Source organism: Toxorhynchites rutilus, chromosome 2, assembly GCF_029784135.1.
Source record: "Toxorhynchites rutilus septentrionalis strain SRP chromosome 2, ASM2978413v1, whole genome shotgun sequence".
Taxonomy (NCBI): Eukaryota; Metazoa; Arthropoda; class Insecta; order Diptera; family Culicidae; genus Toxorhynchites; species Toxorhynchites rutilus.
The window spans coordinates 59,101,825-59,124,104 of NC_073745.1; the positions used below are offsets into that span (position 1 = coordinate 59,101,825).

General features: G+C 38.9%; 3 protein-coding genes across 3 annotated transcripts; 1 reads left to right on the forward strand and 2 right to left on the reverse strand.

Moving 5' to 3' along the window:
* Positions 1-2,129: 2,129 nt before the first annotated feature.
* Positions 2,130-3,110, reverse strand: LOC129770522 (cuticle protein LPCP-23-like). Its single transcript, XM_055773418.1, has 2 exons — positions 2,990-3,110; positions 2,130-2,868 (listed from the first exon to the last, which is right to left on the reverse strand). Exons 1-2 carry the CDS (start codon positions 3,107-3,109, stop codon positions 2,203-2,205), a joined length of 786 nt encoding a protein of 261 aa, XP_055629393.1. The 5' UTR covers position 3,110; the 3' UTR covers positions 2,130-2,202.
* Positions 3,111-13,267: 10,157 nt separating this feature from the next.
* Positions 13,268-13,884, reverse strand: LOC129765773 (cuticle protein-like). The gene is made up of 2 exons (XM_055766202.1): positions 13,821-13,884; positions 13,268-13,768 (listed from the first exon to the last, which is right to left on the reverse strand). The coding sequence occupies exons 1-2, from the start codon at positions 13,830-13,832 to the stop codon at positions 13,268-13,270; spliced, it is 513 nt and encodes a 170-aa protein (XP_055622177.1). The 5' UTR covers positions 13,833-13,884.
* An 848-nt stretch (positions 13,885-14,732) lies between these two features.
* On the forward strand, positions 14,733-15,524 carry LOC129764158 (cuticle protein-like). Its single transcript, XM_055762985.1, has 2 exons — positions 14,733-14,791; positions 14,859-15,524. Exons 1-2 carry the CDS (start codon positions 14,780-14,782, stop codon positions 15,357-15,359), a joined length of 513 nt encoding a protein of 170 aa, XP_055618960.1. The 5' UTR covers positions 14,733-14,779; the 3' UTR covers positions 15,360-15,524.
* The last annotated feature ends 6,756 nt before the right edge of the window (positions 15,525-22,280 follow it).

The following is a 22,280-nucleotide window of genomic DNA, read 5'->3' on the forward strand; positions in this document are numbered from 1 at the left end:
AAATTCAGCTTATTGGCGACATCCCGGACCGAACTTCTCGGATCACGTCAAAACTGCTTAACTACGCGCTTGTGATCTTTTTGACTGACGGAGCATCCATTTTTGCCGTTCTTCACCTTCCGGTCGATGGTTAGGTTCTCGAAGTATCGTTTTAGTACTCTGCTGACCGTGGATTGGACGATTCCCAGCATCTTACCGATGTCCCGATGTGACAACTCCGGATTCTCGAAATGAGTGCACAGGATTAATTCACGACGCTCTTTTTCGTTCGACGAAATTTTTCCAAATTTACGAAAAATTGACAGTGAAGCATGGCCAACGTGATCTATACACTCTTATCTGATTATAAGCGAAAGCTGAAGATATAATTCCTAAAAATTAAATTTCTACAGCGTTTTTTCCGTGATGCAATTTGATGTGACACACCCTTTATATTTTTATTTTCTTATTTTGGATCTGTCAGTCCCACTCAATCAGCGCTTTCCTACCAAATAGCTGAACGTCGGCCCCTAGGGACCGACGATGGGCTCAACATGTTAAAAAATATAGAACTTGCAAACAAAAATCGGATTTGTTTTCGTAATTATCGATTTTAGTCGTTTTTTAATTTTTTCATGGTTTTGGAATAGTGGGCGCTATATTTTTTATATTTTTTCTTAAAAGCTGAGTATTTTCTACATAACATATTTGAATATCATAAATGCTATTTTTTTCGTTCTTGAGATATGATTTTTCAAAGTTAACCGATCGTTCGAAAGCAACACATTCGAAAATCAGATAGGTTTTTTTCTTTGAGTTATGATTTTTCAAGGTTTGGATGTTTTGATTGCAACAGCTTAATGAACAGAGAATAGGAAAAAAGAAAACATATTATCTCGCAAGTTTAACATTAAAAAAAAAAGATTGGCTTCGATTTGATATGTCGATCGTCTGAATCGGTCATGATTTTTTTCACTATCGGGTAACTTTGGAAAATCATAACATCAAAACGAAAAAACAATCTCTCTGATTCACGGATGTGTTGTGTAAAATGTTATGTTTTTTTTTGCATAATAGTGACTTTCAATACTTTTGGCTGGTTCGTCACTTTAACCAGTATGTATATTTAAGGTGTTCAACATCAAATTGCATCACGGATAAAACGCTGTAGAAAATTACCCATTGGGTATTTCTTGTAGAAAAATCGACGAGCTCCCAGATATTTGGACAAACATTTTTGCAATTTTGCTTGATTTTACTGAAATGATGCTGATTTTTTTTTATTTAATTTTTATTGACTTTTTTTTGACGTTGAGCTTTTCGTTATAAAACGTTGATCATTGGGACAGACAGCTACAAAATAAGTAAATATAATCGTTATCAGATAAGGTATTTGCAAAACGGATTCCCCCAGGCACATTAACTTTGAAGTCCGTTTTAGGGAAACACAGCTCAGTGGGAACAAAAATACCCCCAACTTACATGTATATTTGCAATGCGGATTTCCACAGGCACATCGATTTTGAAGTCTGTGTTGGGGAAACCGTCAAAAGGGCCAATCAAAACTTGGCAGTTAGGGCGTTCAGAAAACGCTTGGCATTTTACAGTTATTCGATTGTTAATGTCATGAAAAATAATATTTTATTAATTGTGATAGATGCGTAGAAATATTTCCTATCAATTGATGCACACATCTTTCCGATCTGTTAAGAAATGTTCGAGTTATAAGCATTCCAAATACGGGTAGGGTTAGCACACAAATTGGCAGAACAAATGTATGGGAAATAAGGAAGTTCTTCCAATTTTCATGAATATAAACCGTTTAGAGATTAGCGAATTTTGATGTATAGCATATCAAACAAATCCTAGAGAATTTCCGATTCGATTGGTATGCAAATCATAAGAATGAAAAACGTTATTAACGTTAACTTTATTTCATAAAAACGTGACCCGTTTTCTAATTTGGAACACTTCCTGAAAGACGTAGTTCTACGTCAAAAAATCGGAGAAAGCCAGAGCTGCGGTTGGTCGATTTGGTATGGAATTGTTTCACATGTAATAGGAGTATTTTGTTCGCATAGGAGTGTCATCTTTGAACATTGAAGTATAACATGCAAATTTTATGGAATACATATATTTAACAAACTTCGTTGAACACATTCCTCATTCATATCATCATCTATTTTTATACGGTCAGTTCTATCCATCCTACAATGGTTTAATTTACCAGGCATGGTGAGCACTGCTGCCGTCATAACTAACATGGGCTGGGGAGTAACTCAGGGTCTTGGTGGCAACCACTGGGGCAGCGTGAGTGTACACAGGCTCCGAGACAAAGGTCTTGGCGAGAGCAGGCTGCTGCACGACGGTCTTGTGATAGACTGGCTCTGAAAGGATGGTTTTGGCATAGGTTGGCTCGGCTACAACGCTGTGAGTGTAAGCTGGCTGTGACACGAAGGTTTTCGCGTACTCAACATTCTTCACGATTGGTGCGCTGTACGCAACTGGAGCCGAGTAGCTGAGCGGTTGGTGGTGGGCGACCACTGGAGCAGCATGAGCATAGACTGGCTCTGGGATGACAGTTTTGGCATAGGTTGGCTGCTGGACAATGGTCTTGGTATACGCTGGCTGAGCAACGATGGAGGTTTTGAGCAGTGATGGCTCATGGACGGCGTAGGATTTGGTCAGAGGGGCAGCAGCATAGTGCACAGATGGTTCAGCATATGACACTGTCTTGGCCACTTCCACCTTGGGTGATGGTAGTCCACGTGTGAATGTGCTATAGCTTACGGCAGGTGCAGATGAGTAGTGGGCCAGCGGTGCGTGATGATTATCGGCCTCGATATATCCAGCGCTGGCATAGGCCAGAGAGGCAAACAGGGCAACCATCTAAACGAGGGAGGGATAAAACAGCACACTGTTAACAAACTTCACGATTTTCACACGCAATAAAAATTCCTATAAAAAAATCCCAAATCACATAGTTCACGATCACGATAGAAGGTCTCACCTTAAACGCCATTATGGGGACGGTTTTGGAAGCGGACGATTTGATCAAATTAAAGCTCACCGGAGGAATGATACGGTTCAAGTTGGTGGGTTTAATATTTATATGAAACAGCCGGTCCATGCGCTCGAAAGGTACCCATCGGGGCGATCCTCAAAAGAAAAGAGAATGACCTTCTGCCGCTAGTGGAAGTCGTATAAACAATCTCGTAAAGCAGGCGCAATAATTCGCAAACCGATGCGTTCTCCGGCGACGAAACACGACAGCGGTGGCGAATTGGTGGCATTTTTTTTGTGTGTGCGCTCAGTTCTGAATCCGGAAGGGATTGACCGTTGGGGGTGATGAGTAATCTCCGCTAGAGGAAGGGATTTTTGGTTGGCTGATCGAATGATTTTAGTGGCGCGGGCGCAGCTTTCTACATCGGTTCGTGTTCGTTTGTGGTCTTGAATGAAATTAGATAAGATTTAATGGCCTGATTACGATTTGTTTTTCGAATTCATAGCCCGTAATGGGTGAAGGATTTTTTGTACCTTTTACAGAAACTTTGTTTTACACTGATTACATCGAACATCTTGGTAAATAGTGTTTATCCTATTGGTTCGCGTAGTTCAAAGATAGATTTGAATGGATTTGATGTGTCTGTTAGTAATTTGATGAAACGATGAAATGGATAGAGGTGTAATTGTATATTGCTAAATTCAGTGACAATGTTATGTAAACAAAGACACGGAGAACATTAAGTGCTTTAATCAGACGCTGTTATGTCAAAACTTTTGTCTGAGCTTCTTCACATTATTGATTCCGAGCAATGACTTACCAGCGAAGGTTTATTGCGGCTGTTGGCCACATTTATCAGCGTCAATTAGCTTTCGAAGATTTTGACGTGGGACTACGTCTAACCGGAGTATATGGGGGGGGGGGGGGGGGGGTAAAATGAAAACCTAAACACAGAACTTGCAGGAAAAAATGAAAGATTCCGAATGCTTATAACTCGAACATTCTTTACCGGATCGGAAAGATGTTTGCATCAATTGATAGGAAATTTTTCTACGCGTCTATCGTAATTAATAAAATGCTATTTTTCATTAGATAAAGAATTGAATAACTGTAAAATATTAAGCGTTATCTAAACGACCTAGCTGCCTCGTTTTGATTGGCCCGATTTACGGCTTCCCCAACACAGCCATAATAACCAAGCAGCCTTGGGGAAATCGGCATTGCAAATACATGAAAGTCGGGGGTATTTTTGTTCCGACTGAAATGTGTTTCCCCAACACAGACTTCAGAATCAAGGTGTGAGGGGGAGTTGGCATTGCAAATTCATGCAGTTCAGGGGTATTTCTGTTCCGACCGGAATGTGTTTCCCTAACACAGACTCTAAATCCAAGGAGCGTGGGGAAATTGGCATTGCAAATAACGTAAGTTGAAGGCATTTTTCTTCCAACTGAAATGTGTTATCCTAACACAGACTTCAAATTCATGAAGCGTGAGGAAATTGGCATTGCCAATTCATGCAAGTCGGGGGTATTTTTGTTCCGATTGAAATGTGTTTACCCAATATACGTACTTTGGTACTCGCTTATCTTTGTGCAGACTAAAATATGTTTCCTTTACACTGTCTTCTAAACTTGGGAACCTAGGAAAATCGTGCAGACATTAGAGGCGAATGAACTTTCAAGTTTAAAGCAAGCAAAATTCATATGTGCTGTTCACTGAATTTCTACACATACCATTCGATGATTAGGCAAAATATTGATAACCAGTTGCTGCGATAACGCCTATCGATCAAACAATATGCGTTCGACGTACATGTCAAAATCGAAACTGAGTGCCAGAAGTTCATCAATTCATGTAAATTCGCTGTTCGAAGAAGTACGTACACTTGAGAGATGCAACCTTCAGAGTGAAATGTAAAATAAAATAATCGTTTGAAAATTCTTCCGTTCACATATTTTGTCCTAGGCATCAAACCAAACGTAAAAGGACTGTCATTCAATTTACTTGGAACGAAGAACATAATCTATCACAATGCATGCATGACATTACATGGCATTTTTTCAATCTCTTTACATAAAAAGTAAAGATATTGAATTCAATTAAATTCGGAAATTGTTTCACTCAATCAAAAATTTAATCAATACAAACAAATGATTGCTAAGCTAAGGTAGTCCCACGTAAACCTTGCGGTTATATCATATAACCCCCCCTTTTTTTTTATTCTGAAAATGTATTTTCCAATGAAATAAATAAATAAAATAAATAAATAAAAGAATAATCTTCCAACTCTCGCTGCATTCCATTGAAAATATGATTTATTAAGCTTATTTATGTACTTTCCGAATGTTTTTATATTTTTAGAGCACTTATCAATTCAAAAGTTTGGTCCAGGTCCAGGAGATGCATTCAAGTGGAAATAAGCATTTAGAGCTAGACAGTGAATCTCTAGACAAAAACTATCTTCAACAAAGTTGTTTCATATGACAAAGCGCTCATTTTGATGTTGTCTAAAATAGGGTTACCAAAATTTTCGATGAAATAAAAAATCTAACTTTTTTATCTTTATAGATAGAGGTAAATACGGTTCGACAATGTATTAGCCTCATTTATTTTAAACAAATTTGTTTTTTTCTATCTCTTGGAATAACAGATATAGTGCTTTTTTCCTAAGTTGCGTTAGGGTCACCATAAAAAAAACGGGGTTTCTGCTCTAACTTTTCTATTGCAACTTTTACATGCAAACTGTCTTCATAAGACTTTTAGAGCTCACTAAGACAAACATTTTGTGATGCATAACTTGAGCTTATCAATACCAACATTTCGCTATGCAGAGCTTGTCAATATCTTAATCCTACTTAAAGTTATTGATGCTTTTTTACCCAAAAACTCATGATTTCAATTTTAGTTTACACAGATACAAAAAATAACATAGTTTGGATATCCCACATTAAGTAGAGACAGGTATGCTCTTTCAAATGCCGTCAACGAACATTGTTCTATGTTTGCCCCAAAAAGAATGACAAGCGAATGAAGAGAGCGTATTTTTTTGGAAGAAATATCAATAACTTTGAGTGGAGTTGAGATATTGACAAGTTCTGCATCGCAAAATATTTGTCTTTTTAAGCTCTAAAAGTCTTCCGGAGGAAGGAATTCTCTATAACAGGCAACCTCTGCACTGGTTTTATTTTTTTTGGATCGTGCGGTGATCTCCTGGGGAATCTAACAAAACCATAATATGAATTCATTTATGAAAGTGTTGCTTAAGCTTCGTGAAGCTTCTGAACAGCTTCTGAATGGCCCATTGAAATTAATTGTGAATTTTCACCTGAATCGGATTTCTGGAAGCCATGGGATGGCCCTCCGTGAGATAAAAGTGAACAGATTACGAAAGTGATCATAGAGCTTAACAGTTCTTCTGTTTTTTAGTATGTTCTTTCCTTATAATGAGAAGTATAGAGGAACTGGTACAAATTCGGTACCCCATTTTGTTTTTTTGGACTTAGCTCTTGGCCAATGCTCGGAATTTCTTCATATTACGTCAGCTTATGAAGAGATCTATTGCGGACATTTCCCCGCAAACCGATTTCAAAAATCTTGAAGCGTTATCGCCAAAGTATTCAATGATTGGAACATGGAATCGTTTAAGTTTTATGTTCAAAGTCGTTGCCGTTTCACCATTCTGTCTACTTCTATTTTGGTTTTCGCAATGAATTGCTAACCCAAACCTATTTAGCATAAAAATTCAAGCACCGTGAAAAATGCAGAAATGCAAACAAAACAAAAAAGCAGATTTTTCAGCAAATTTCAGCCAACCACTTTTTAGTTGACGTCTTAAAGGGTCCCTTACACAGTAAATAATAATGACATTACTTCATCAGAATGACAATAACAACGAACGTGTTAAGTTGACAAAATTGATATGACGGGCAATAAAGATGCTAATCCGGATTTTCTTATCTCGCTCCATCATTTATGTAATAGGGCAGGGACACTCTCATTCATGGTGTCTAGGATATTGTGCGACATCTTGTGTTAAAATCTATGTTTATGAGGAAATTTACACTCTATCAGCTTAGTGGGCCCTAGGGCAGTTTTATATTCATAAATTTTGAATGAAAGTTATTTCTTACTGTTACTTGAATGCATGAAACACGTAGCACTGCATCTTACCTAATCAATTTTCTATAGTTTTTCTGAAATCCCTACTGAAATTCATTATTAAAAATAAAATTACCACCAGATAGGGTAAATGATCTAGGTTTGTCCGATTTGGGTGTTTTTACGCAACTAGTAAATGCAAATCGATTTTTCTTCATGAAAATCACATATAATCGATACGAGTTTGGGTTCGTTCAAAAGCCCTAAGTATGTAGTTGCTAATACTACCAAATTTTTATGTTTTTAACGATTTTCCTCAAAGAGGAATTATAATCATAGTTTGACCACCTCTGATTATGGTTTGTCCAAAAAATGATCATGGTTTGTCCGGTTTTAGAGATCACCATTTTTGAATGAAAACATTCGAATTCTCAAGTAGATGTGACATTTATCATTGCTTGAGTTTACTGTCATCATATTGATCCATTCATAATTAAGTTTTTTTTCAGAATATTGCCTTTTATTGGGCATTTTCAAAGTGTTACCCTCAACACACTCAACACAGAGAAACTTTATTTATGCTATGAGCGAAGGACACAATAAACAAACTGCAGCGCGCCAAGCGGTTGCCATAGAAATCATGTGGACAAAACAACATTATTGAATTGGACAACTCATGATCAGAATAGAGTTCATCAAAATGCGTTAATTTAATGGTTTAGCTATGAAAATCTGATACAAATGGTGTACAAGCATGATGTTTAATGGTAATGAAGCGAACATAAGCTATTACAGCGGCCCTTACACGATCAGTAGTATTGACATTATCAGTAATGACAATATTTAGTAGCAAGAATCACTCCGTTCCGCATTAACATTATTCTTCAACCCTACACGATTATTTTTGTCGCTTGGAGGAATGTAGCAACTCTAGCCTTCATAGTCGTAAGAGAAATCAACACATTTTCGAAATGAAAATTATCAAAGAAAATTAAATTTATTGTATCAAATAAACATCCCCATCCTATTAACAATTTAAAACTATATTTTATCATAGTAATCTGCTTGTGTTATAATGTGTGTAAGATGTTGCTTGATTCATTACCATTTAATACTTTCGTAGATGTCGACACCGTACTTTACCGTATTCTTGCCAGTATTGTCATTACTGCTAATGCTAATAATGCTAATAATCGTGTAAGGGCCGCTTTATGATCTTGCTCCATTATTACAGTACTAGGGTAGGGACACTGTTATTCGAGTTTTCTAAGGTACTTTACGATATCTGGTGTCAAAATTCATATGTGTGAGGCAGTTTACTCTCCATCAGGTTAGTCGGTCCAAGGACAGTTTTGAATTCTCGAAATTCGAATGAAAGTCATTACTTGATATTATTTGAACGCAAGTTCAAAGTTGTCAAACTAAATACTGAAGAGAAGTACCACAAAAAATGATCGTGTATACTCTGTCCAATTTCTATAAGACCACCCTGATTCTAATTCGTTGCAACACAAACAGTTAGAATTTCAACAAGATACATTCATACATTGTAGACTGCTTAGAATAAAGCACAGTAGAACCCCGATTATCCGCGAACTAGTTGAGCCTGGCCATCGCGTATAACGAAAATCGCGGATAATGCAATATAAGACTAAAAATGAGATACAAACACGAAAAATATATATTTTACATTAAAACTATCAATACAGAAATTATTGAACTATCAATCTGTAAGGTCGTGTACATCAGTGATCAGATAATGTGAAAGCCATGACCAAAACAAAAAAGCAAGACTCTACCACTCACTGACAAATTTCGAGAAGGTTTATAGATTCACTAGGGAACTCACTTTCGTGGATAATCCGCACCGCGGATCAACCGCTCGCGGATGATCGAGGTTCTACTGTATATTTAACGTGAATTCCGTTCAAAAAAGTAGTTTGTTTATTTATTGTGTTTAAATATGATGACTTTAACTGCCCAGTTCCTATAAGACCACTTTAAAATTCATAAGTATTATCAATGAAAAATTCAATACGATAGGCTGATTTACATGTCAATAATTGGTAACCTTGCCATTTCGAATAATAATCTTGAAAATTCGTGTTGGAATACTATTTACCAAACTCTGCTGAACGGATTTCTCGATATTTTTCCATTTTTCCGAAATTGCGTCCTTGAGTTCTTCAATCGTGGTGTACCGTTTTCCCTCAGTGTAGATTCTGCGTACAAGGATCCCCCCCTAAGATTTTCAACGAGATTCAAGTCTGAAGAGCGAGCCGGTCAGTCCAAAAAAATAGGTTTTTGGTCCTTAATCCATTGTTTACTTGCTAGTATGAATAGAAGCATTGTTTTGCTGGAATGTGAATTTGTTGTGACGATATCCACGCAAAAACGGTAGGAGAGAGGATTTCAGAACATGTCTGTAATCCTTGAATGATGTGAAAGCTAATTTGAGCTTTCCGGTTGCGCAGAATCCAGCCCAAACCATGCACGAGCCTCCACTAAAATTCCTTGTTGAAAAATACTGTTCCTTCTTCCGTAAATCACACCAGTACCCGTTGAAACCATCAGGACCATCCAAATTGAACTTGTTTTTGTCAGTGAAAATAACCTATACATTGAAGAACTCTTCGTTATGGTATATAGCAAAATGTATTTTTTTGGAAACATTTTTTGTCACAACATACCCATGTTCCACTGTCGGTTCATGTGAGCTTTGGCAAAACTCAGACGTCATCCGAGGTGAGATGGTGTAAGATGAAAAGTTTTATCCTTTTAAGCACTCTTGATGTGAGGATTTTTTACCAAAATTTGATGAATTGTCACTCGAGCAGTTAAATAGTTAAAATATTGCTTTCTTTGTACATGCGATTGTGAGGTATTCGAACTTGTTCTAGCTATTTTCCGCTTATCCCGGTCAGAGAGCTTCGATTTACGTGTAGCTCTCTTCTTCTTACCGTATAATAATTGAGCACTACTTGATTGGATCGTCCAATCCTACGAGAAATTTCTCTGATACCAACATTTTCTTGGTGAAATGCATAGATTCGTCTCTTTTCTTACTCCGTGAGGACTTTTCCCTTCGGCATTTTCCAGATTTAATTGTTCAAAACAACTAAAAAACCATCAAGAACATTCTTAACAACCCAGATTACGATTTGCCAATAAAAATTGGATGCGGATCGCTGTACTGATTGGTGAATCCGTCTTCCAGCAAGTACCCTCAAACAGAACAATAAACCTTACCAGAAGCCGGGTCCGTAAACTGTGCTACCAGGTACTGACAAAACCTCAAGGATGTCTCTTAATCGGTAATGAAACATATATAAGGGTCGGTTTTGACGAAAACTCAAAACAAAAACGTTATGAAGATTCCGCACGGGGCAAGGTTCTTCTCAAATTGCAATTTGTAAAGTTCGCGGAAAAATATGGTTCGGAAAAACATCTGCAGTTGTGGCAATGAGTCGATGTTTTTGTGCTCCAAATCTTTGACTATAAATTGGAAGAATTTCATTTAGAATTCTACAAAATGCCTCTAACCGTCTAATGTCTGCGGAAATTGAAGATGAAGGGAAAAATAATCGAAAATATCAGTGAGATGAAAAATGTGCGAGATCGTAGAACAAAAAACCGCGGCCAGAAGAGGCGTGTACCGGATCATGAGTCTCATTAAGGAAAAAGTTGAACAATTTCGTCGAAATAACAGTTGATAATTTCACTTTACGTTAGAGTATCGTTTCTACATCCCTTCCCATTTTAATGACTTAATTTTTTTTATTGAATTTTGGCGCGATTTTTAGGAGTATGAAATTACTTTTTTGCAGCTCGTATGTTTATTGAAACGTCTCAGAACTAAAATGTACAATTATCAATAATTTTGTTTGATCAATTATTTTATAAACTCACATGAATAGTTTTTCTCTTCAAACTCCTTTTTATCCTTTATCTTTGCCTTTCAGCCCCTTATGTTCGAGCAATTTCTGTAATTGAAAATATGAATTCTACGTCCTCACTTACTTCTACTGATCTCATTCCAATCTCACCTTCTTTCTAATCATAAATATGTTCTAATTCCACTATTTTAATATCTATCCAAATCTTTCACTATTTTACTATTTATTGCTTTTTTGAATACTTTCTTCATCTTAACAATTGTAAACAATAACAGCGTGTTGACAGTTTATCTATGGTAACAATAGCGACAATTAATAAAACATAGTTTTGGTACTGAGTTATTTCTTTTCTTGTCATCGAGTTTCCCCAGTTATTCGGGTTATTTGGGACTCTACGATACTATATTATATTCAATGCAGCTCTGTTAAGGAGAATCGATTAACAAACAATCGTTTATAATGTGTGTAAGGTGTTTTGGAAATTAACAGATAAGGCAGAGCGTAAGATGATTCTACATACAGTCTGTCTGATTTCTATAATACCAGTTGAATTTTGCTTGCCATCTGTCATGTGAGACGAAGATGATTTTTTTTATAACGATATAGCGGTAACGTATTGGTGTCAACAATGCAATGAGTTTCCATGTGTGCAAGGGCGCGTTTTTAAACGGTTTCATAATCTGTTGTATGTTTGTATGTGTGCTCCGTTGGTCGAGTGGTTAGCGTCATAACTAACATGCTGGGTGTTCGGGTTCGATTCCCGTTCTGGTCGGGGGAATTTTTCGTCAAAGAAATTTCCTCCGACTTGCACTGTGATCACGCGTATTCCAGAGCTTGCCACTCAAAATGCATTCAAGGCGTGTTATTTGGCATAGAAATCTCAACTAAGTACTAATAAAAATGACGCAAGTAATACTACGTTGAGACGGCGAAGTTCCTCTAGGAACGTTAGTGCCATTGGAGAAGAGAGAAGAGATGTTTGTATGTTTGTATGTTTGTATGTTTGTATGTTTGTATGTTTGTATGTTTGTATGTTTGTATGTTTGTATGTTTGTATGTTTGTATGTTTGTATGTTTGTATGTTTGTATGTTTGTATGTTTGTATGTTTGTATGTTTGTATGTTTGTATGTTTGTATGTTTGTATGTTTGTATGTTTGTATGTTTGTATGTTTGTATGTTTGTATGTTTGTATGTTTGTATGTTTGTATGTTTGTATGTTTGTATGTTTGTATGTTTGTATGTTTGTATGTTTGTATGTTTGTATGTTTGTATGTTTGTATGTTTGTATGTTTGTATGTTTGTATGTTTGTATGTTTGTATGTTTGTATGTTTGTATGTTTGTATGTTTGTATGTTTGTATGTTTGTATGTTTGTATGTTTGTATGTTTGTATGTTTGTATGTTTGTATGTTTGTATGTTTGTATGTTTGTATGTTTGTATGTTTAACTGCTAACGGCTAACTGCTAACTGCCTAATTATTTTCTAGCTTTTAGTACATTATTATTTTAATCACAATGAAACCGTTTTCCTTAAAAAGTTTTTTTTACTTATTTTATTTGCAGTGTCCGTTTTGTATAAGACCACTCATTGTATCATCATTTAAAGGTTTTTTTTGATTAAAAGGTTGCGAAAATCGAAGGGTTCAAGTATTTAGCGAGGTAACATTCCATCATAAAAACTTATATGGTAAATTGTTCGTCGAATTAATCGATCCTATAAAGTGATACGCAAATGCTTGACAAATCCCAAGTATACGGAAACTTCAATCAAGTTAAAAGGGAAATAAACTAAACGAAATGATCGATGAAAATCAGTCTTTGAAGTATCGTTAACTAAAGATAATAGTTCGTTTTTTGTGTATTTTCGAAAGCGTCCTTGCGGCCGACATTAGGATCTCCAAATAGTCGAATAGATCTCCCAAGATAGAGCCGTGGCTAGACAAGGTACTATCGGTTCCATCGCGGTCCGTCAGACCGAGAGCGAAAAGTGATACAGGAAAACAGTATGTTACTGCAGATAGACTCAAGACTGAAGTCAGAAAATTTGTGATTTTCATGCCTTTGCTTGATCACAAAAGTATGGTTCAAAGTACGATCAACTGGATTACTAGAATAAGTATAATCATGTCTCGTAGGATATTGAATTGGTGTTGAACAAATGCTGAGTACTGGAGAAGTGTTGAAAGTAAGAAAGCAAAAAACATATTCCAAGCGTAAAAATTTATTTAACGGAAATGTTCAAAACTGTTTTTTTAAGCCAAAAACTCAAATTAGTGTTGTTCAGTAGAATTCACCAGGCATAGTGGGGAGCCGGGGCGGCATAGCTCAGGCCTTTAGCGGCAAGAATTGGAGCAGAATTAGCATACACTGGCTCCGAGATGAGGGACTTGGCGTAAGTCGGTTCTACAGCGACGACCTTGGTGTATGCCGGCTGGGCAACGATTGTCTTGGCGAGTGGTGCATAGGACAGAGTTTTGGGATATCCCAAGCTCTGGCTGTAGACCAGCGGGGCAGCATGATCGTAAGAGTAAGCTGGCTCGGCAACGATGGTCCTGAGAACAGATGGCTGATGGACGGCGTAGGACTTGGTGATTGGAGCAGCATATTGGACAGCTGGTTCGGCATAGGCGGCATAAGTTTTGGCAACTGCCAGCCTTGGGGATGCATGATGGGTGACCGAGCTGTAGCTCACAGCTGGAGCTGATGAATAGTGAGCTAGTGGGGCGAAATGCTGATCGGCTTCGAGATATCCAGCGCTGACGCAGGACAGTGCTGTAAAAAGGGCAAACATCTGCAGGGAGAATTAGAACAGTTCTAGTCATTTCATTAGCCGAATCACTCACCTTAAGCGCCATTTTGATAGAAGATCGCTGTTAGGGAACTACTGTTGTGGTCGAAATCAGATCGATTGGTTGAATGATACAATTCGGTCAGCTTCACTAACTATTTATACTGAAAAACTATTTCGGAGACTCAACCATCAACCATCCTTGCAGGGATAAAAAAAAATAAGTGAAAATAGTGCTGAACATATATAAAACATCTCATAAATAACTGGCGAATCACTCGCTAAAAATTAATAATGCAATATAACGAATGAGGTGAGGCACAAACTTATCGAATGTCTCCAGGCAAGGAAGTGCTTGCAAACATCATTGGGAGTCCTCGATTGTTCATCAGTCCATACGTTTGGATTACATTTTGTGTCAACTGTAATGATGTATAATTAAACGTTCATTGGGGCATGGAGCGAGTGAAAAGTGTAGCTACACTGTTGGCTAGTTTTCAATAGTTTTTGAATCAGCAATTTACGATTCGAATTGAGCCAATGAATTAGTAGCTACCTACCAAATGAAATTGTAAAAAGCTATCATAAATTACGTACATATTATAAAATCGCGTCGAAGCACACCCCTTATTTTTGGATAAGGGTCAATCATTTTTGATGTTTATAGCAAAAAATCGTACTATTCTATTTAAATTTCCACACATAAGTACAACCAGTATCAGCACCAAATGATGTTTGCCGGCACTTGCCTAGGGGTAATCCATAAGTAGGTACATCAAATTCACGCGACCTAGTCGTTATATTGTATTATTTATCTGTAGTTATTGATTCGTCTATTGCTCATGTGGTTTATATGTTGAGCAACATTTTCACTTCTTTTCTTGTCCTGTGAGGATGGGCGATTGGAATAGCTTTCAGTATAAATAGTTGGTAGACCTGACTGAATTGTATCATTCAATTAATCGTGTTTGTTTCAATCACAACAGTGTTTTCCAACAGCGATCCTCTATCAAAATGGCGTTTAAGGTGAGTGAATCGACCACGGGAATTAATTGAATATTAACTGTAACGTATGTTTTATTTTCTCCTGCAGATATTTGTCATGTTTACCACACTGGCCTGCGTCAGCGCTGGATATCTCGAATCTGATCAGCATTATGCCCCATTGGCTCACTATTCGTCGGCACCCGCTGTGAGCTACAGCTCGGTCACCCATCATGCATCCCCAAAGCTGGCAGTTGCCAAAACTTATGCCGCCTATGCCGAACCAGCTGTCCAATATGCTGCTCCAATCACCAAGTCCTACGCCGTCCATCAGCCATCTGTTCTCAGGACCATCGTTGCCGAGCCAGCTTACTCTTACGATCATGCTGCCCCGCTGGTCTACAGCCAGAGCTTGGGATATCCCAAAACTCTGTCCTATGCACCACTCGCCAAGACAATCGTTGCCCAGCCGGCATACACCAAGGTCGTCGCTGTAGAACCGACTTACGCCAGGACCATTGTTCCGGAAGCAGGGTATGGCCATGCTGCTCCGATTCTTGCCGCCAAGGGTCTGAACTATGGCGCCCCTGCTGCCCACTATACCTGGTGAATGTGCAGTTCTTCGAAACAGCATAAAGGCCAGCCCCGTTGAATGTCAGTATTGAACTTTTTTTGAATAAATGTTTTACGCTTGAGATAAATGTTTCACTTTTCACTTTTTTAGAATTTTGAATTTGAAGAAGTATTATACTAATATACACCCAGGTTTTTTTTACGCGGTTTTTTTACGCGGTTTTTTTACAAGTTTTTTTTTACGCGGATTTTCGAATTAACGCGGTTTTTTTTTACGCGGATTTTCCAATTAACGCGGGTTTTTTTTACGCGGATTTTCCAATTAACGCGGTTTTTTTAACGCGGTCACCGCGTAAAAAAACTGAGCAATATCAAATCTGTCCCTCATGCTTCCTGAGACCATATGACGGAACTTAGTGCTATTGACGGATATTAGTGCCGCACCTATGTGCCAGGTTCGATGCATCTGTAGCGAACACAGATTCAATTTGCCCGCGTTGTTCACCACCGCCTATGCCAGTTTCGATGGGAACGACCACGTCAAGTCGGAGGACAGATTTTGCAACGCAAATGCCTGACAAAACAAAAAGAATTAGACCAGAAGCAGTTAGAGTTGGAACAGAGGCAATTAGCGCTGCAGAGAAAGCATTTCCAGGAGAAATACAAGCTGGGTCGCTAGCTGATGAATCTGCAAGTGCAAGAAGAAGTATCTCGAGATAGCATATAGCTTGTGCAAGAATGGGTTGATGAGTACACCACTGCGAAGCAGAAATCCTCCGTACGACCATCATGTGCAACGAAGTTTCATCCAACCCCACATAACGGCTGGGGGAAGAAAGATTCATGTACATGTATTTAAGTCCGCTCGTCGAGAGCCACACACAATGAAATTCATGCATAGCATCAATCCCATTTAGGAATGAAATAAGCGCGATTTTTGCGCGTAAACCTGAGCAACATCACTTTTCTCTCTCAGTTCATATCTCTCCCTTTCAAGCTCCCTCAGAGCGTATGCCGCACCCCATCACGATTTCTCAAGAGGATTTTTATGTGACCTTTTTTTATTTACGGGGAGTTTCCAATTAACGCGGATTTTCCAATAAACACGGTTTTTTTTACGCGGATTTTCGAATTAACGCGGTTTTTTTTACGTGGATTTTCCAATTAACGCGGTTTTTTTTTACGCGGATTTTCCAATTAATGCGGTTTTTTTACGCGGTTTTTTTTACGAGGTACGTATCCCCCGCGTAAAAAAAACCTGGGTGTACGACCTTACCTCTTCAGCGTACATTAATGTGATGAAAATCGCATGCTTAAAAAAATATGCTCCATTGGGAGCCATAGCTCTGGCCTCACGAATTTCACGCTGGTAGTTTTGAAGCGATCCAAACATCAAGCCAATTTTTAATTTTTTCATCAGGATGGAATGGTTCTTCAGAAACGGTTGACGCCATGAGCCAGAACAAATAGTAATGTAAGGGACCAATGTATGTGGAGCACCTGTAAATTCACTCTTTCCAAATGACTCTTGACAGAATATGTGGTCTGGCGTTTTTATGCTGTAAAATTATCTTGTCGTGTCTATTGTCCCATTCAGGGCCCGAAATCTTCAAAGGTGAAAAATGAAGACCGACTCTACTCTCAGTAGCTTCGCTTCGACTAGAACTGTTTCGGCAGTCGCCCACAACAAAAAGTGACTTGACTAGAAAATGAATTGACTAGCGTTGACTAGCGAGGATGACTGGTGAACTAGTCCAGTCAGTGGTTATTTTAACTGACTCGACTAATGAATATAAATCTGCCTCTTCATTTAATTAACTTCAATCCACATTTCTACTCCCCTAGGAACGAAATTTATACCCGCGTACGCAATCATATTTTTACGTCCATAAAAAGAGGAACGAAAACATGATTTCTGATACAAAAAAATTATAGGAGGTTGAGTCCAAGACACGACCACATTGTTGACGTAGAACTACGCTGTTATTTTGATCAAGTCCTCCGCTTTGCGCTCTTTCCAACAGATATTCCGGTCTCGATTAGCTTAGCTGTCATCCTTGGTAGAGATAGTTTTGCTACCGTTATGCGAAACCAAATCACACACAAAATTCCTGAACAATTATTTTCTTGGTGAACCGACGATAGCCCAGTTTGATGATTACCCACACAATTGTGTAGCTCAGAACCCTAATGGAATGGAGTCAGTTTGATGTAATGATGATGATGTAAAGGGTGTGTCACATCAAATTGCATCACGGAAAAAACGCTGTAGAAATTCGCCCAGTAGACCGATCCTTTTTTTTTTACCCCGTCCATAAGGTTCTGTACAACGTCAGGTTGTAGTTTTTTTTGAACAGAAATCCATTTTCTCTTGAAGTCCGCCTCCGATTTGACAACTTTTGGGTTCTTCCGGAGGGCCTGCTTCATAATCGCCCAATATTTCTCTATTGGGCGAAGCTCCGGCGCGTTGGGCGGGTTCATTTCCTTTGGCACGAAGGTGACCCCGTTGGCTTCGCACCACTCCAACACGTCCTTTGAATAGTGGCACGAAGCGAGATCCGGCCAGAAGATGGTCGGGCCCTCGTGCTGCTTCAATAGTGGTAGTAAGCGCTTCTGTAGGCACTCCTTAAGGTAAACCTGCCCGTTTACCGTGCCGGTCATCACGAAGGGGGCGCTCCGCTTTCCGCAAGAGCAGATCGCTTGCCACACCATGTATTTTTTGGCAAACTTGGATAGTTTCTGCTTGCGAATCTCCTCCGGAACGCTGAATTTGTCCTCTGCGGAGAAGAACAACAGGCCCGGCAGCTGACGAAAGTCCGCTTTGACGTAGGTTTCGTCGTCCATTACCAGGCAATGCGGCTTCGTCAGCATTTCGGTGTACAGCTTCCGGGCTCGAGTCTTCCCCACCATGTTTTGCCTTTCGTCGCGGTTAGGAGCCTTCTGAACCTTGTATGTACGCAGGCCCTCCCGCTGCTTGGTCCGCTGGACGAATGAACTAGACAAATTCAGCTTATTGGCGACATCCCGGACCGAACTTCTCGGATCACGTCAAAACTGCTTAACTACGCGCTTGTGATCTTTTTCACTGACGGAGCATCCATTTTTGCCGTTCTTCACCTTCCGGTCGATGGTTAGGTTCTCGAAGTATCGTTTTAGTACTCTGCTGACCGTGGATTGGACGATTCCCAGCATCTTACCGATGTCCCGATGTGACAACTCCGGATTCTCGAAATGAGTGTACAGGATTAATTCACGACGCTCTTTTTCGTTCGACGACTTTTTTCCAAATTTACGAAAAATTGACAGTGAAGCATGGCCAATATGCTATATGTGAAGAGCTATACACTCTTATCTGATTATAAGCGACACACACACGAATTTATCAAGTATGCTATAAATGTCCTCGCGTTAGTATTAGTTAATAGCGTGCAAAATAGCGCACACGCACTGCACACTATTTTATACGTGTGGGTCATTTTCGTGTACAATACAAAGGGATCTAGCTCACCTGTAGCGTATGTCAAACCAAGTTGAATTCAAACATCGATGTATGCACACGTACATAGGAGAGGAACGAATTCGTTTTGGGAGAAGTCACTTCAGAATGCAATGAGGACAATGAATATGAAATGATATAGTCGAGTCGGTACAGGGAGATAGCGACTAAACGCCCGATAGACTGTTTAGTCGTTTTGGCGGAGAAACTGCGTGAAGAAGCCAAAAGCCACTGCTAACTAAATACGGATATAGTCAATCAGATTGTCAGCTGACTATCCTCAGTTGACTATGACTATGCAGAGCCCTGATCCCATTCCAGTCGTTTTCCCTCCAGAGTTCTATTCAAACGCATTAATTGTAGTCGGTACTGTTCATAGGTTCTTTATTTATCTTCGACATAAAATCATACAGACATTTTCATCTACTAAGCCTAAGTCTAATCACATTTTTGGATAAACCATAGTCAAACGAATAAGTCACTATGTTGAAGTATTAATTAAATTATTTGAATTTATAATACTGAAATTCTATTAATTGATTATTGAGGGAGCAATAAAGCAAACAAACTTCAAAACTGCAGCGAATCGGATCGTAAAGAAATCCACCCGATTTGAAACAGAATTGTTGCAATATCAAAAGTTTTTTTTTCCAACTTTTCGGTATTCCAGTCAATACTACGTAAAAATAGATATTTAGTTGATCATTTTGCCATTTCAGCACCGTTGATTTATTTTTTAGAATAACAAAAAACAGGAAGTGGGTTATAACTGTGGTATAACCGCAAGGGTGACGTAGGACTATCGTTGATTTAGTGATCATTTGTTTGAAGTTCAAGGTGGTGAAGGTGGTGCATCCGTGGCCGAGTGGTTAGCGTCTCACATTATCATGCCGGGTGTTCGGGTTCGATTCCCGTTCTGGCCGGGGGATTTTTCGTCAAAGAAATTTCCTTCGACTTGCACTGTGGTCGCGCGTATTCTAGAGCTTGCCCCTCGGAATACATTCAAGGCGTGTTATTTGGCTTAAGAAATCTCAACTAAGTATTAATAAATGACGCTAGTTAATGCATACGTTGAGACGGCAAAAGTTCCATGGGAACGTTAACGCCATTCAAAAAAAAAATCAATTGTTTGAAGTTACATCTGAATCAATTCTCAATGAATGGATGAATGAATAAATTGCAAGATTGGTGAAAGTTCTTATTGTAAAACTGTGAGTGGATGAGTATATGTATGAAATTATCATATATATTTAGAAAACTTCAATTGAGCTCTTTCAAAGTTGTGAAGTGGTCCTGAAAAGAACCGGTTTGGTGTTATGTGGACCTGAAATGAGTGGTTGCCGGATGGTTTGATTGGTGAGCCCATGTGCGGATCTGAAAAGAAACAATTGGTTTAAATAAAGTTATAACAAGATCTATGTAAAATGTGTGTGTGTGTGGCGGCTACTTCGATGCATCAAACGGAACCAATTTTCGATACTGGTACTCTCTTGGTCGCCTTCTCTTCTCCTCCTGATGGATCGGCTTTTCTGCGCTCCCTCACAGTTCGAAACATACTGAATGCATTTCAGGTCAGGTCAGGTAATGAATCACTCGATCCCTCGCCGTCCAGCTCGTCCAGGAAAGATGTTGTCTTGTCGGTGTTCTCATGAAGAATGATGCGTTTCACCACCAGAATATCGCTTAAGTATGCTTTTTGTCCGTGATTGAATCGAGAGAAGTTGTGGTTTACGATGGCAATTTGGAAGGCAAACTAGAGGCGAATGAACTCTCTGAGTTTGAAACTTTCAGCGGTTGAGCAATAATCGATTGAAAAATATATGATTTTTGCGATGCGAAACATTTTCCGCGCGCCTCCGATATTGGATACGAAAATATTCTACTGATGGGGAAGAATAATCTTGAAGAATAATCCAAATGTATTTGGTCGCAGTGTTATATGGATAGAAAACATTAAAATAAACTCTTTCGCTCGAATGCATTCTTCAATTCCAAGGGGAACTGGCAGATTATTTTTCAGCAACGATGACATCTTTCTAGAATATTCTCGATGCTGGATAGCAACCCAATGAAAAGAATTCCGCGCGTGTATGTGTGTGTGTGTGGCGGCTGCTACGATACCTCAAGCGGAACCGTTTTTCGATGCTGATACTCTCTCGGTTGCCTTTTCAGTGGCATCACTCTCCTCCTGATGGATTCCCTTTTGGCCTAAGATGCACAAACAGGCTCTTAGTGACACCGTTCATCAGCGCTTTCATGATGAACTTCACCACAACAGCAACAATATGCTCCAATCGCTGTTCAATTATAACTGAGTGGATTTCCGAGCGGCGCTCGCTTATATTCCGATTGGTGATTTCAATAGCCTGTTTTGAAAGCAATTTTAAGGCTATGGAAACAAGTTTTTGGATCAAAAAGTAACAAGTATATAACGCTTAGACATTTTATCTTTTGAATGAAGTGTTTATCATACCATTTCGTTCAGTTTGTTTAGGAGCTATTAACGCTCAAAATCTCGGTCTCCGGCGTAATGCTTTCGTTTTCGAAACTTTGATTTTACACCCCGGTATAGAAATGAAAGACGTAGTCCTACGTCAAAAATCACTTATCTTCCTAAATGGGTACTTTTAGAGTATGACATAAAAAAAGTCATGGCGAAGTCATGGTTCATTTAAGAAAAATAGAAACAAGCAATTAACCAACTGACAATGCTTTGGCATACTCTACACGTGGTTCCGGAGGTGTTGGGGGTCCAGCTCGTCCCAAGCCTTCTTCAAAGCAGCAAAATAGTTTTGCTTGTTCGTAACGTAAGTTTTGTCCACCTTGTTGTCCAAAATCTGGGCTTTGCGGTTTGATCTCGACCAAGGATCGGAGGAATGCTGCTGTTCTCTTCGCAGTATGCTTCGGGTCATTATCTTGCTGGAAGTCGTAGTTATCCTCCAGTTCCATTTTCAGCATGGATTCTTCCAAGCTCTCGCACGAAATGTCGATGTAGCAATTTCATAGGGATGCTGCTGGTCCATCATTCACTGTATTACACTTGGATGTTGAAGCGGGAAATAAGAACATTCTGGACAATGAAGTTGCGGATGATACATCTTACCACGCCAATTGTTACAACCCGTTTGAGTGATATCACCATAGAAAAACATCCCTTTTCAGGGCCACTATTTGGAGTTTCAAAAGAGTTTAAAAAATAGTTTACTGAACAATGAGAAGAATTACATTGAAAAACACAACTCTACGTCAAGCTTGCGTCCGTGCTCCGGTATTCCGGTATTCTGGCATCAAACCGTTAGACTGGTGCGACCGTTAGGGAACGAAGTTTTTTCACATTATTTTCAAAGGCTTTTGAAATGATAATCCGTAACTAAAATCATCTTCATGAATCATGCTTTAGCACTTATGAAACGAGTTGGAATTGTTCGGATCAGATTGGATTGAAATGAAATGAATGAAATA